This window comes from Dromiciops gliroides, chromosome 4 (assembly GCF_019393635.1).
Source record: "Dromiciops gliroides isolate mDroGli1 chromosome 4, mDroGli1.pri, whole genome shotgun sequence".
Lineage (NCBI taxonomy): Eukaryota > Metazoa > Chordata > Mammalia > Microbiotheria > Microbiotheriidae > Dromiciops > Dromiciops gliroides.
Window position 1 is genome coordinate 180,736,070 of NC_057864.1, and position 13,562 is coordinate 180,749,631.

At 43.5% G+C, this 13,562-nt stretch overlaps 1 protein-coding gene across 1 annotated transcript in view; it reads left to right on the forward strand.

The window, feature by feature from the left end:
- The first annotated feature begins 1,447 nt into the window (after positions 1–1,447).
- Positions 1,448–13,562, forward strand: part of DNAJC7 (DnaJ heat shock protein family (Hsp40) member C7) — a 32,998-nt gene continuing 20,883 nt past the window's right edge. Inside the window, exon 1 of the mRNA XM_043963219.1 lies at positions 1,448–1,605. Coding sequence (XP_043819154.1) covers positions 1,517–1,605 — 89 coding nt within the window. The 5' untranslated portion in view covers positions 1,448–1,516. The remainder of the gene's footprint in view (positions 1,606–13,562) is intronic.

The window sequence follows — 13,562 nt, forward strand, 5'->3', positions numbered from 1 at the left end:
ATTTGTTTGCAGAACTGTACAAGTCCACTTATTCATTCATTCATTCAACAAAGCATTTATTAAACACCTGACATTAGGTACCTACTATTAAATACCCCAAAGAGGGACTGTGGAGGGGAAAAAAAAAGAAATCATCACTGTCCTGGAGAAACATATAGTCTGGGTGAGGAACGCAGTATATATGAAGTAATTTCTGGGTGGAGAGTACTCATAACTGGAGAGGTGTGGGGAATCAGGATAGGCTTCCTGTAGGTGACACCTGAGTTGAACCTTAAATCAGGAATTCTATGAGGATCCTAGATTTTAGAGCTGGAAGGGGCAATGGATGGATCGATCCCCTATGCCAACTCCACCCTTTTGTCAAAGAAGACACAAAGGTCAACCAAGGGATTTAGTAGCAGGAGTACTCAACCCTGGTGGTCTTACCAAAGCTCTTTACCCCACATAATGTGGTTCCTTTCATTGAACACTGAATTGAACTCACCGAATGAATTCAGCTAGACAAGCAACCCCTTATATGATCAGCCAACGAGCATCTATTAAAGGCCCACTATGTGCTAGGCATTGGGCTGAGCACTGGAGACCTACAAAAATGGAAATGAAACCAACCATCCCTGCTCACAAGGAGCTCATAGTCCATACATTCCTGGCCTAGAGTAACGTAGTTTAGGGGCCAGGGGAAGCATCAGTGGGGCAAATGGATTTACAGAATTGCCGGGGAGATGGGCATTTTTGTTACTTTAGATCTTGACCTCACGGATGACTGCCCGAGGTCGGGGTGGTGTAGTCTGGGTGGGAGCAGCCGCTGGGATGGGAGTTTATTGGGGGACAGGGGCGTGGGGGCCGGTACTGGCTCCCTCGGCCCGGCAGGTCCCCCATAAACCAAAGGTGGCACCCCTGGGTTAGTGCTGAGGTGGCACTCCCGAGCGGCCCACATGAAAGGCTGCCCATAAAACAGGTCGGAGCATCATGAGGGGGAGGCCCCCGTCGCGCTTGGGGATCCCGGGGCGGGGATGAAAGGCGCGGGCTGCGTTCCCCCGGCTTGGCTGGGCAGGGCTCCGGGCCTCCCTCCCCCAGCACGCCCGTCGGCCGCCCGCCGGATTCCCGGGGCCGCTCCAGTTTCCCTTGACTCTCGCACGGTGCCCAGGGAGAAGAACGCGAGGGCGTTGCCATGGCGACGGGGCCCGCAGAACCCTGAGACCAAGCCGGGTCTCTAGGGCCAGCGCGCGGCCGCGCCGGCGACAGGCACGGAGTCCTTCTCCGTGCCCCCGCACACTCCTCCAAGCTGGCTCCCCCAATGAGCCGGGGCCGCCTATGGGCCCGCACTCCGGCCCCGGCGCCCAGGAGGGGCCCGGCGCCGCTCTGGCAGCCCGCGCGCCCTCCCTCCAGTCGGCGAGCCCGAGAGAGCCCCTCTGGGCGCGCCCCGGCCGCCGCGACGGCGCCGCTCGTTGCTCCTGCGCCCGGAAGTGCTCTGTACCGCCCGCCCCCCACCCGGCTCCCTGGCCCTGGCGGTAAGATGGCGGCGGCCGCGGAGTGCGATGTGGTAATGGCGGCGGCGGCAGCCGAACCCGAGCCCGAGCTGCTGGATGACGAGGAAACCAGGAGGTAACGGGGGCGCCGGGGGAGCCCGGGGAGGGGGAGGGAGCGGGACCCGGCTCCTAGGATGGAGAGACCGCCGTCATCGCCCCCCCACCCCCCCAGCCCGACCGGGCCCTGTCCTCGCGCAGGGCAGGAGCCCCCCGGGGCTGAGCAATGGGGCGCGGGAGCGATGATCGCGGCTGCTGTGACCTCCCTCCCCGGCAGCCACCGCCCCCACCCCAGACACCCGTCAGGCCTGTGTCCGCGGCCTGACGTGTTAGGAAAGGGAGGAGGGAGTTGGAACCTGGAGCCCCCGGACACACAGTCGCAGCCGGGCCCCGCCGCTTTGGCTGTGTGACCTTGGGCGAGCTCCTTGGCCTCTCTGGGTCTTGGCATCCTCTTGTGTTAGAGGAGCCGGACTAGACAGGAGGATCCCCCACCTCCCGGTGGCCGCCTCTTAACCAGCTTGGGGACTTGTGGTTTCCCACACGTCCCGTCCTTAGCTAGTCTTGCTCTGCGATATTAGGTTATGCCATCTACACCCCCCACAGGCCTGGGGCGGGGGGGGGGGAATTGAGGGGGATCCTTTTTGCTTGCCCCTCCACAAGTGTCCTGGGAAAACGACTGCTGACAGCCCAGAGGTCAGCCTTCTCGGGGCCAGTTGGCCCTATGGGTCAGGCAGCTGCAGTGGCCTGAGGTGGCCAAGGAGGACCAGCCCAGGCTGCTGGGCCCAGTGGGAGGTTTTTCCGAAAAGACCTGGATTGTTCCCACATTATTTTATGATTGTTCATTTTAACTGCCTTTCCCCTTCTGTGACTCCCATCATAGCCCCATTTTGGATGCTTCTGGATTTTGTGGGGTGGAGATATAGGATTATGGGACTCAGGTGACTCTGGCAGTGATCCAGTCCCTCCCTAGCTGTCCCACACCCTCTGGGTGGTCAGTTTAACATTTGGAAATTTTGTAAATTTTCGCTCAGCAGCATTTGCTAGCAGTATACTTTACTGGGGGCTCAGAAACGATAGTTGAAAAGGGGGACTCAGTTTCTTGGTGTGGATGTAAACATTGGTCCTTTAATCATTTGATAAGTTACAGCAAGAGGCAGCCAGGTGGTGGAGTGGATAGAGCACTGGCCTGGAGTCAGGAGGACCTGAGTTCAAATGTGACCTCAGACACTTGACACTTACTAGCTGTGTGACTCTGGGCAAGTCATTTAACCCCAATTGCCTACAAAAAAAAAGAAAGAAAGAAAGAAAGATAAGTTACAGCAGGAATCGAAAAATGGGAAGCAGTAGTCCTTCCTAGCCCTAGGTGAGATGTAGGACAGCCCAGCCTTCTTCCTTGGCTAAGTAAGTCCAACCAAGTTAGAGTGGAAAAGCTTTGAAGATTTGGTGCTGAATATGAGGTGGGGATGAAGAGTCGAGCATCTTAGGAGGTTGTCTTTGTCTTGTACAAGCTGCCTCCTCTCATCCACCCGTATCTCCCACTTATCCACATCGGAGGGCAAGGTTCCCTTTTCCACCCTGACATGGACAGTTAGGCTCTTGGCCGTTTAGCTCTAGGTCCAGTGTCAGTTCACCTGGGAACAAAGTAGGAAACCCATTCCTTGGGCTGATTTTGTAAGGCTGTGTTTGTGTATCCGGATGTGCTCTGTATTGTCCCCAGGGGCAGGCTCTCCTTTGGCTCAAGGAAAAGATTAAAGCCCCAGCCCGCACTGCTGCTGCTGAACTGTCACTGTCCCAGCAGGGGGCAAAGTAAGAAGAGTTTTCTAGAGCTCTCTGGTGTCTAGGCATCAGTAGTTGTCATGTTTAAAATGGGCAGTAGGTTTCATTTTCTTAGCTGAGTGTTGCCAAGGGAAACAAAACTACTTATTTTTTGCTCTGTCCCTCTGGCAATGGTTTTGGTTTTTTTTTTCCCCTGAAGCAGCTGAAATGAAAGCTCTTTTAGTCCTACAGGCCACTATGCACTACAGAATGGACCAAGGCTCTGTGCAGGGAGATCTCTTGCCTCACCAAGGAACTGATACATAGCTTAAAATTCTAGTAGTTCATGCTCTCAGATTCGCATTTTCCTGTAGAATCCAAGTATTATCTTCGGGACTACTTGAGTGGGCATCCAGTCTACCTTGAGGGCTCTCTGGTCAAGCAGCATAGCTGTTGTTTGATGATTGGCCTCCATATGAGGTTTCATAAGGGTAAGTTTGGGCTTTGAGCTGTTCCTTCTTTTCCTTATTAGGGAATAAATTCTTGTTTACACACATCTGGAAGCAAGTGGTCATTCAAACAGCTTCCTTAACTATAAAATGATGGGCTCCGACCTACAGGGCCTCAAGAGTCCCAGGTCCAACTCTTTGATGTTGTCTGTGATCCTAAGCGAGGGAGAAATGAAGAGAGTTATCTCCTTAAGAATCAGGATACCTGGATTTGGTTCACTAAGCCAGTCACCACAGTAGTAGTGACTTCATCTTACTTCGAGCAAATAAATCATTTAACTGCCTCAAAAGCAGTCATGAAAGAGTTACTCCACAGCAATAAATTGGACAGGAGCAGTCCAATGTGTATACATATAGACACATATACACACATGCATTTTACATATTATGTGTGTATATGTGCATATATGTATACGTACATATATAAAAATAAACAGCATCTGTTCAATTTATTGTAAGGTTGTAAGGCATCTCATGCTGGCTTCAGATAGGGTGTTGTCTGTGACACCCCACTCCCACCTCCTGGAGTACATATTTATAAAGAGTATTCCCAGACTCCATTTCTATTTGTGTAGTGACACTGGGACCAAAGATTAGTGAATAAGAGCTAAAGGGAACATCAGTAAGGTTTGTGGGAGGGATAGAGCCAGGAGTCCTGAACCCTGAATAGCAGCAAATTATTTGAACATACCTACTTTAAAGTTCCAGAAGTGCTAAAAATGATTAGAATAAAAAAAATAGAACACAAACTGAAGGTCTCCTCCTCCCTCTCCACATCACCTCAGTCATAGACCCACACATGGGATAAATCAAGTGATTTTTAATGAATGTTGGGCCAGTTGACTGGCAGTTGCTCAGGTTCATTCCCAACCACCAGCACTCCGATTGGCTTAAAGCCCAACCCTATTGTGTGTTCTGACCAATCAGAAACCAGTTTATTCGTAGAAGGGACCGTTTTTTAAAAGTAGATCTGAGTACTGGGCACTTGGGGAATCAGCTGGTTTTCCTGTTCCTGGACTTTGGTTTGGAGAATAATGGTCAGCTGCCCAGTAGCCCTGTTGCTTGGTGCAGGGTACCTCTAAGAGCTTATTTCTCCTAATGTTTGGCCCCCCTCTCCAGAGCTGAATGATGTGGAAGTTACTTAGAGGTCATTCCAGGTATTCTTTTAAATTATAAGAGTCTAAACCAAAAGAGGCAGGTTCAGAGACTACTGACCTGTGTAGTTTTCCCACTGGCCTTGTCATTTTTTGGATGATATCTTTCCTACCCTAACTAGGTCAAAAAATTTTTTTTCCTAGTTCGACACATGGCAATGGGGTGTCTGGATGGCTTGCAAGAACAATGACTCAATGAGGGGTATTTGGTTTTGGTGATGTGACTCTAACAGTTCTGGGGGTTGGAGTTTATTACCTTCTGGATGTGTTACTCCTGTAATTGACGGTTTCAGTCTAACTGTCAAAGAGGGTAACTGTCCCTCCTAATCCTAAGGGAGAACATAGGTTAAATCTATGAGGAAAACATGAGAAACAGAGAAGAGCAGCTCCAGCTCTTGGGTCAGCGGTTCTGCTTTGGCAGTTATCAGCTCCAACAGTTTCAATTTCTACTGTCTTGTCTTTCTCTTTCTCAGAAAGTGTTGAACTTATCCTGATTCTTGGTGAGAGTAAGGCACGGACATGGCTTTGGAATGTTGGTCAGTCTTTCTGGGCTATTTGGGAAGCCATTGGTTCTTAGGAAAATCATCCTGAAGCAGCATGTTTCTGCCTTCAATTGATGCTAGAAAAGTTGGTAAAATTCACCAAAAAGTTGTCTTCACATGAATATCAGCTAGTATCACAGACCTTCACCCTCACTCCCTCTTGAGCCTGTGACCTGCCTCATATACTCAGAGTGAGTGCTCTTCTAAGGAAAAAAATGTTCGCATCCTCAGTTGATGTAGTACACCTGTCTGCACACACAGCAGCAGGCTTCTTCAGAAACTGGAGAAGAAGCCAGTTTGCTTTTATTTAATCAGCTGAGCTGTAGCTGTCTGCAGCAACTTGCTGCAGGTGCTCCTCCTTTCTACAGACAGTAGGGAGTGCTGCTGCCCAGTGGGATCTTTCCCTAGTTCTTGTTGCAACATTGGTTCCTTTTTCTTCTGAGCCCTACTGAGACAGCCGCCTGAGAAAAACAACAATCACTTGACTAATTTTATTTAGAGGTTGGAGGGTGTTCTTGCTCAATGACTGCTTCCTACTTCCCAACACACAAACACCCTTTTCTTATTGTAAGTGACTGATGTCAAAACACTAGGATAGATAGCTTTCCTTTCTTTGTCCTTTCCCCACCTCTCCAACCTCTTGTCTAGCCTGGAATGGTGGGTGTGGGTGTGGGGCTGGGGTTGGGTGTACCTATAAAATATAAAATCTCAGAAATCCTCAAGGGTCTAAGTCATTTAAAATCTCCATTTAAAATTGCTTAGCATCTCCAGGTTCACTAGTATGACTCCTAAATTTAGGAAAGACCTCAAGGAAAGAAGTTGTGACAAGGATATGACTTAATAATGGTAAGATGTAAATCATTGACATGCTTTAGAGTAGAACTTTGATTTCTAGTCTCTGCTCCACCCTCTTGTGAGGCGTCGAGGCAGTAGAACTTGGAACAACCTCCTTACTGAGCCTTTGGAGACAGAAGACTTTGGCTATGGAATCAAAATTTTTACTTGGATATCATCTAGGATCCCATACATTTTGTTGAAGAGTGTGAGAATTTTGTTCATCATAGTAAATGGGACTAAAAAAGGGAACATGTAAGAGTTATAAAATGATAGGGCTCTTTGGAAGTGCTATTTATAAGAATTAGGAGTATATAAAACACCTGCCACCATTATTGTCTTCATTGTCATTATTGTCTTTTCCTTATTTGATAGTGTGCTTATTAAAGACATTGACTGATGGAAGAAAGATGCATTTTAGTCACTTCCTTGCTACTGTTCTAATGTTCCCTGAAGTAAGAAAAAAACCACTCAAAACACCAAACTCTTCCAACAAAAGAACACCACGTGATTTTTTTTTTCCAGCCAAGTCTGTTTTTTTTTTTTTTTTCCTTCCTTAGCTTCTCAGCTTCTCAAGTAGCAGTCTGGGAGATGTCAGTGATAAAATGCAAAATGACCTCATTCAGGCCTCTACATCTGTTCTAATTGGAACAGTTACTAATGATATCAGAAGAGATGAACTTTTTAATATATCATTAAACCAATGTCTTGGAATAAAGAGAGTGTTGTCTTTTTTCTAAACACCCCCCCAAAAGTCAGCATATCGTGGTTCCAAAAAAGAAACTGAAATTGCCCTATTATTTTTAGCACACCAGAGTAGAATAAATCTTAAGTTAGAAAAGCACAAATAATGCAGATTTTTTTAATAACCTACCAAAAGTACAATGATTATGAGTTTGGATTCAGATTGTTCTGTTTATTAGCTTTGTGGACTTGGGCTATGCATTGACCTCTCTGAGCTTCAGTTTCTCATCTCTAAAATGGGGGTTTTGTTAGCAAACATTTGTTAAATGCCTACAATGTTCCAGGCATTGAGCTAAGTACTTGGGATAGAAGAAGAGGCAGAAGACAGACCCTGACCTCAAGGAGCTCAAAATCTAATGGAGGAGACAACAAGCAAACAAATATACGCAAGCAAGCTGTATACAGGATAAGTAGGGTATAATTAAGAGAAGGAAAGATTATTACTCATAGTACCTGCTTTACAGAGTTATTGTGTAGACAATGCTTTGTAAAATATAAATTGAGCTATTCAGTATAATTTTAACTATTCAATATCATTTCAGAGAGATTCCCCAGCAATGTCAGGAACCCCACCAAATAAAGAATCCTGTATGAATGGTAACTAATTAAAATGTCCAGATATCTCTTTAAATCACGATAGGTTTAGCTAACCTGTGGCAAAGGATTATTTAAAATATTCAAAAGAAAATGAAATCTTTCATAGAGCATGTAACTATGGGTATATTGTAAGGTGAACCAAGGATTTCGAATGTTTTTAATCTACCTCAGTTGTAAATGTACAAATTGGCTTATGAATATAAACCCTAGTTTGACTTCAGCATTTGATGCTGACTTAGTTTAGTTGGGGGAGGGACAAGAAAAGTGTTTAGACTTTCCTGGCTAGTTTCCCCACAATTCAACAGCAGTTGCTCTATAATTGTGTGATTCTTTAGTAAGCCAATGGCTGACCCTGCCCCTCAAGTATGTATTCTAATGCAGACATTCTTTTCAGGCATCTGAAGTTCTATGGGCCAAAACACCAAGGTGCTAAAGGTGCTGCCTTTCTAGGCACATCTAGGTAATTTATCTCTGGCTTTAGGTCTGTAGATAGATAGCCTGTTTTTACAATTGACTATTTCTTGGGTTAGTTAATAGGATGTAATAGCTCAAAGGATAGTTCTCCGATTTCTTCTTTAAATACGTAATAAAATCCATTTCTAACCAGTGGAAGTGATTTCTCAGTTTCCTAGTTGGGATCCTGAGGCAGTGATTGGCTAAGCCAGCATAGCAGTGCATTGGATTGGAATGTATGTTTCTTATTCTCTGTTCAAAGCCTCTTCACAAAGGAATGTGAAAAAGTGATGTAAAAACTGGTCATCTAGGCCTCAGAAGTCAAGGTATGGTCAAAGATTCCTTTATTTCCATCTACCATAAGTATTATTTATAAAGTCCTCATATTTGGAGGCAGGAAGAAAGGAACATAAAAATTGTGGGATCATAATAATTTGCTGCTGTTGTATGTCCTTTGTTCTTGAAGAGGACCATGACATGGGGAGGTGATGTCATGACTTGCAAGTGAATTGGGTTTAAGTGAGGCGGGGCTGGGCAGAGTCACCAGCCTCACTCTCTCCTCTGGAGCCATTCGGGTCCAGTAACAAGATACATATCAGGACAACTGGACATGGCCCTGATGCAGTGGATACATAAATATGAAGTCTAAAATAAGGTATATGGCAGCATGACTCCATAGTTGTGTGTGTATGTGTATTTCCTAAGAGTAAACAGTATTTGTTCACATACATAAAGGAAGATGGCTCTATCTATACAGATATCCATATACATACACCTACACACACATATACACATTATGGAAAGAGTTGTAGCATCCACAAATCAAATATGGGACTAATTGTAGCAGTCGCAAAGTAGCTACCAAAACATGCTCCTAGTGCAGATACTGAACCCTAAGACTTGATGATATTAAAGGATTCCCTTGGCAGCCTTTGTGTAAATATTACCAGCAGGTGAATGATTCCTAAAATGGGAGAGGGAACTTAGCAGTATAATTAGAAAATACTATGTTTTAGCCACATGAAATAGAGGAGTGTGTTCCTAACAAGTCTACTGACTGGATAAATAATTTATATATATATATATATACATGCGTGTGTGCGTGTGTGTGTGTGTGTGTGTGTGTGTGTGTGTGTGTGTGTGTGTGTGTGTAGTAGAACACCTCTTCATATTGTTGTTGTTTGTCTTTCATTCTCGAAGAAGAGCATGACATCATGTTATAACTTGCACTGAATTGGATTTTAAGTGAGATGGGGCTGTGCAAGGTTCACCAACCCTCTCTCCTCCAGAGCCATCTGGGTCTAGTGGCAAGATATATATATGTATCAGGACGACTGGAGATGGCCCCGGATTTTTTAAGGTAATTGGGGTTAAGTGACTCAGCTGCTAGTAAGCATCTGAGGTGAGTTTTGAATTCAGGTCCTCCTGACTCTAGGGCCAGTGCTCTATCTACCCCACCACTTAGCTGCCCCTACCTCTTTATATAGTAACTGCATCAGTGGTGCTTGAATGAACTTGGGACAAGTTGTTTAACCCATCTGGGCCTCAGTTCCCTCCTCAGTAAAATGAGGGAATTGGACTAGATTATCTCAAAGACCTCTTCCAGTTTGAAATCCCATGATCCTATGAAATCAAAACACTCAGGGTAAGGTATGGTTTCTTTTAAAAACAAAAAACTGTTACATTAATACCTTTGGTCTTTACACCAATCATTTTCCATCTCACCCCCTCCAGACTGAATTCTTCCCTGTAAGAAAAACAGTTAAACAAAAACATTTGAGAGATCACACCAAACACTGTATATAATATTCTGCCTTGATAATTCTGCACCTCTGCCACAATGAGGAACTATGCTTCACTATCTTTTCAAACCGATTTTTCTTTTAGATTTTTTTGTTCATTTACATTGTGATCATTGTTTTTCTTTTGGTTCTGCTTATTTCACTGTATTAGTTCATACAGGTCTTTCCCATATTTCTCTGAATTCCCCATTCATAACAACATTACATTTTATTCATTATACCATAGGAGAGAAATGATCAGTTTTTTAATCCATTCCCCAGTTGATGGGGATTTACTTTGTTTCCAATTCTTTATTAACACAGTGGTTCTATGAATATTTTCATGTATATTAGACCTTTGTTTCTGTCTTTGATTTCCAGTAGTGGAAATGCTAGGTCAAAAGGTATGAGCAGTTTTGTTACTTTTCTTTAAAAATTCCAAATTAAAATACAGAGCTGTGGGACCACTTCAGAGTTCTTCACACTCAGTCCCACCATCATTAACTGGAAATTTCCAGTTTTGGCAATGTGTACAGTGTTGAGGTGAAACATCAGGATCTATTTCATTTTCATTTCTCTTACAGATGGTGATTTGGAGACTATTTTCATGTGGTCATTTATAGTATTTTTTTTTAAACCTGTTCATATCCTTTGATCACTATTAGGGAATAGCCCTTGACGTTTATACATTTGTGTCAAAGCCCTATAGTTTGGTTATCAGATTCATAAGGATATTTAATACAAATATTTTTCCCCATTACACCCTTTCTCTTCCTAATTGGATCTTCATTTGTTTTACTCATACAAAAGTTTCTTGTTTCTATTTTACATAGTTTAAATTTTGATCTTGTTTAAGAGGTAAATCAGGCCCCCAGAGGAACTCTTGAGTAGTGCCTGCCAGTCTCTCACAGTGGCCACCATTGATTGATCTTCTTAGTCATAAACAACAAAAGATGATAGCTCTGAATTCAGTTATTCACTATTGGATATTAGATTGGGAGCTGGAAGTAAATTTGTTCTCAGCCTGCTCAGCTGACTAAACTTTGAAGCTCTTTCAGGAATATGCACCAAAACCTTAATTCATTTTCCACCTGAAGTAATATTATGCAGTTGGGGAAGATGCTTTCTTTAATATGTAGGGCCCAGTGGAGCACAGAGATTAGGAATTTGGGGATGTAGTCCTGGTTCTGTCACTACCTAGCTGTATAACTTTAGGCAAGTCCTTGTGTTTCAGTTATCTCTTCTTTCTTTTCTTTTTGGCGGGGCAGTGAGGGTTAAATGACTTGTCCAAGGTCACACAGCTAGTAAGTGTCACGTGTCTGAGGTAGCATTTGAACTCACGTCCTCTTGAATCCAGAACCTGTGCTTTATCCACTGCGCCACCTAGCTGCCCCTATCTCTTCTTTGAAATGGGGATAATGATACCCAACATCTCCTAGAAATGTAGTGCCAGATTTGTCATGAGAAGAGATCTGTTGTCAGTCAGCATTTGAAACAAGTTCTGTGACCTGGGCAAGTTAATTTCTTCATCTGTAAAATGGACAAAATATTTTACCACCTTCATAGGTTGTTGTGGGGAGGGTGCATTGTAAATCTTAATGCCTAGATAAAAGCGAACCATTATGATATTTAAAGGAAAAAGATGTGTAACCACCCTAAGGCTAGAAATATAATCAAGTGTGAGCATATGGTCAAGTTCACATAATATGTATGTGAACATGGTGAAGTCTTATCAATTTTACTTAACTGCTTCTTTGTTGGAAGATTCATTGGATGGAGGAAGTGTATCTGAAAATGACTGTGATATGAAAACAGAAGATGGTAATACAACTTTTAAAATAGGATGCAAAAATTAAAAGCACTGTGAATTGATCTGATCTGGACATCGTTTTGGAACTCTGCTCCCAAAGACACTGAACTGTGAATAAGGAAAATATATATAGAGGCAGCTAGGTGGCGCAGTGGATAAAGCACCAGCCCTGGATTCAGGAGGACCTGAGTTAAAATCTGGCCTCAGACACTTGACACTTACTAGCTGAGTGGCCCTGGGCAAGTCACTTAACCCTCATTGCCCCACCCCGCAAAAAATAGAGAGAGAAGCATTTTTTGTTGTAACAAAGAACTGGAAACAAAAGGAGTGTTCATTGATTGGGGAATGGCTGAACAAATAGACAAATGTGATGGAATATTATTGCATCATAAGAAATTGTGACAGGGGGCAGCTAGGTGGTGCAGTGGATAAAGCACCAGCCCTGGATTCAGGAGGACCTGAGTTCAAATCTGGCCTCAGACACTTAACACTTACTAGCTGTGTGACCCTGGGCAAGTCACTTAACCCTCATTGCCCCACCGAAAACAAAAAAAGAAATTGTGACAGACATGGTTTCAGAGAAACTTGGAAATGCTTGTATGAACAGATGTTGAGTGAAGTAAGCAGAATCAGGAGAACATTTTATACAGTTAACATTAAAGACTTAGAATATTGATAAGTGCCAGAACCATCAGTGACTCTAAAGGACTATCAAGGAAGGGTGCTGCCCATCTCTTGACAGAAGGGTGATGGACTCGGTGTACAGAATTAGAGGCAAATACTTTTGGGCATGGCAAATGTATGGATTTGTTTTGCTTGATTATACATTGTCATTAGAATTAGTTTTTCATTTTTATTTGGGGAGAAGGGTTATTCAAGGTGAAGAAAGTAGCTAGCAATAGAGTTGCCAAAAAAGGATTATTGAACATCTTTTTAAATATACAGAAGAGAACAGAAGGAAGTTCAGGAGGAAACACAGATGAAAAGGATAGCTTTGAAAGTAATGTTGAATTTTTACATATATTTTTAAAATCAAGCTTCAGTAGCACATTTTCCCAGTCAATACTCTTTCTGTTATTCTGTTTAGTATATGGAAATGTTGTTCAATTTTACTGTCTTCTAAATTCAGAATTAAAAAACAAATTTTAAAAATTACTTTCCTGGTCTCTTAAGTCATGACTTGAATGGATTTGACCTTTGGGTAGTTCCCAGTGAAGCATCATACAGATCTTGGTGCTGCTGCCATGCTGAATTCAGGGGATGTACTCCTTTATTGTGATGTGGGGTCAAGCTAAAGCTGAATGTGTATTTGATGGGAAAATTAAAAATTAAAGTTAGACTATTTGGGGGGAACAACATAGAAGCAAAAAACCCCAATATAATCACTTGGTGTAAAAGTACCAAGTGCCTGTTGTTTGGGCAGCTGTTGATCAACAAGGTTTCAGTGAAAACAATTCTTTTTCATGAGGCAGTTGTGTGGGAATAGCTAATTATGGCCCGACTTGAGAGTGGGGTTAAAAACATGTTAACTTGTCACAACAGAATTCCTCTTGTTCTTTCTGCTGTGGGCTGACTCCACATTACTCGCTTTGTTCTAGAATGGAATCTACTCACCATTTACTAAAATGACATGCATTTCCCCGGGGGAGGTAAGGCCAGTTCACTAGATCTTGCATTTTAAAGAGAAAGGACTGTATTAATAGAGAGCATTCCTGACATATGCTGTGCTGATTTTGTCACAGAGACATTATCGAATTCAGATTTGAGTCTTTAGCCTTCTTTGCCCAAGTTCCTTTTTTTTTTTTTAAGTGAGGCAGTTGGGGTTAAGTGACTTGCCCAGGGTCACACAGCTAGTGT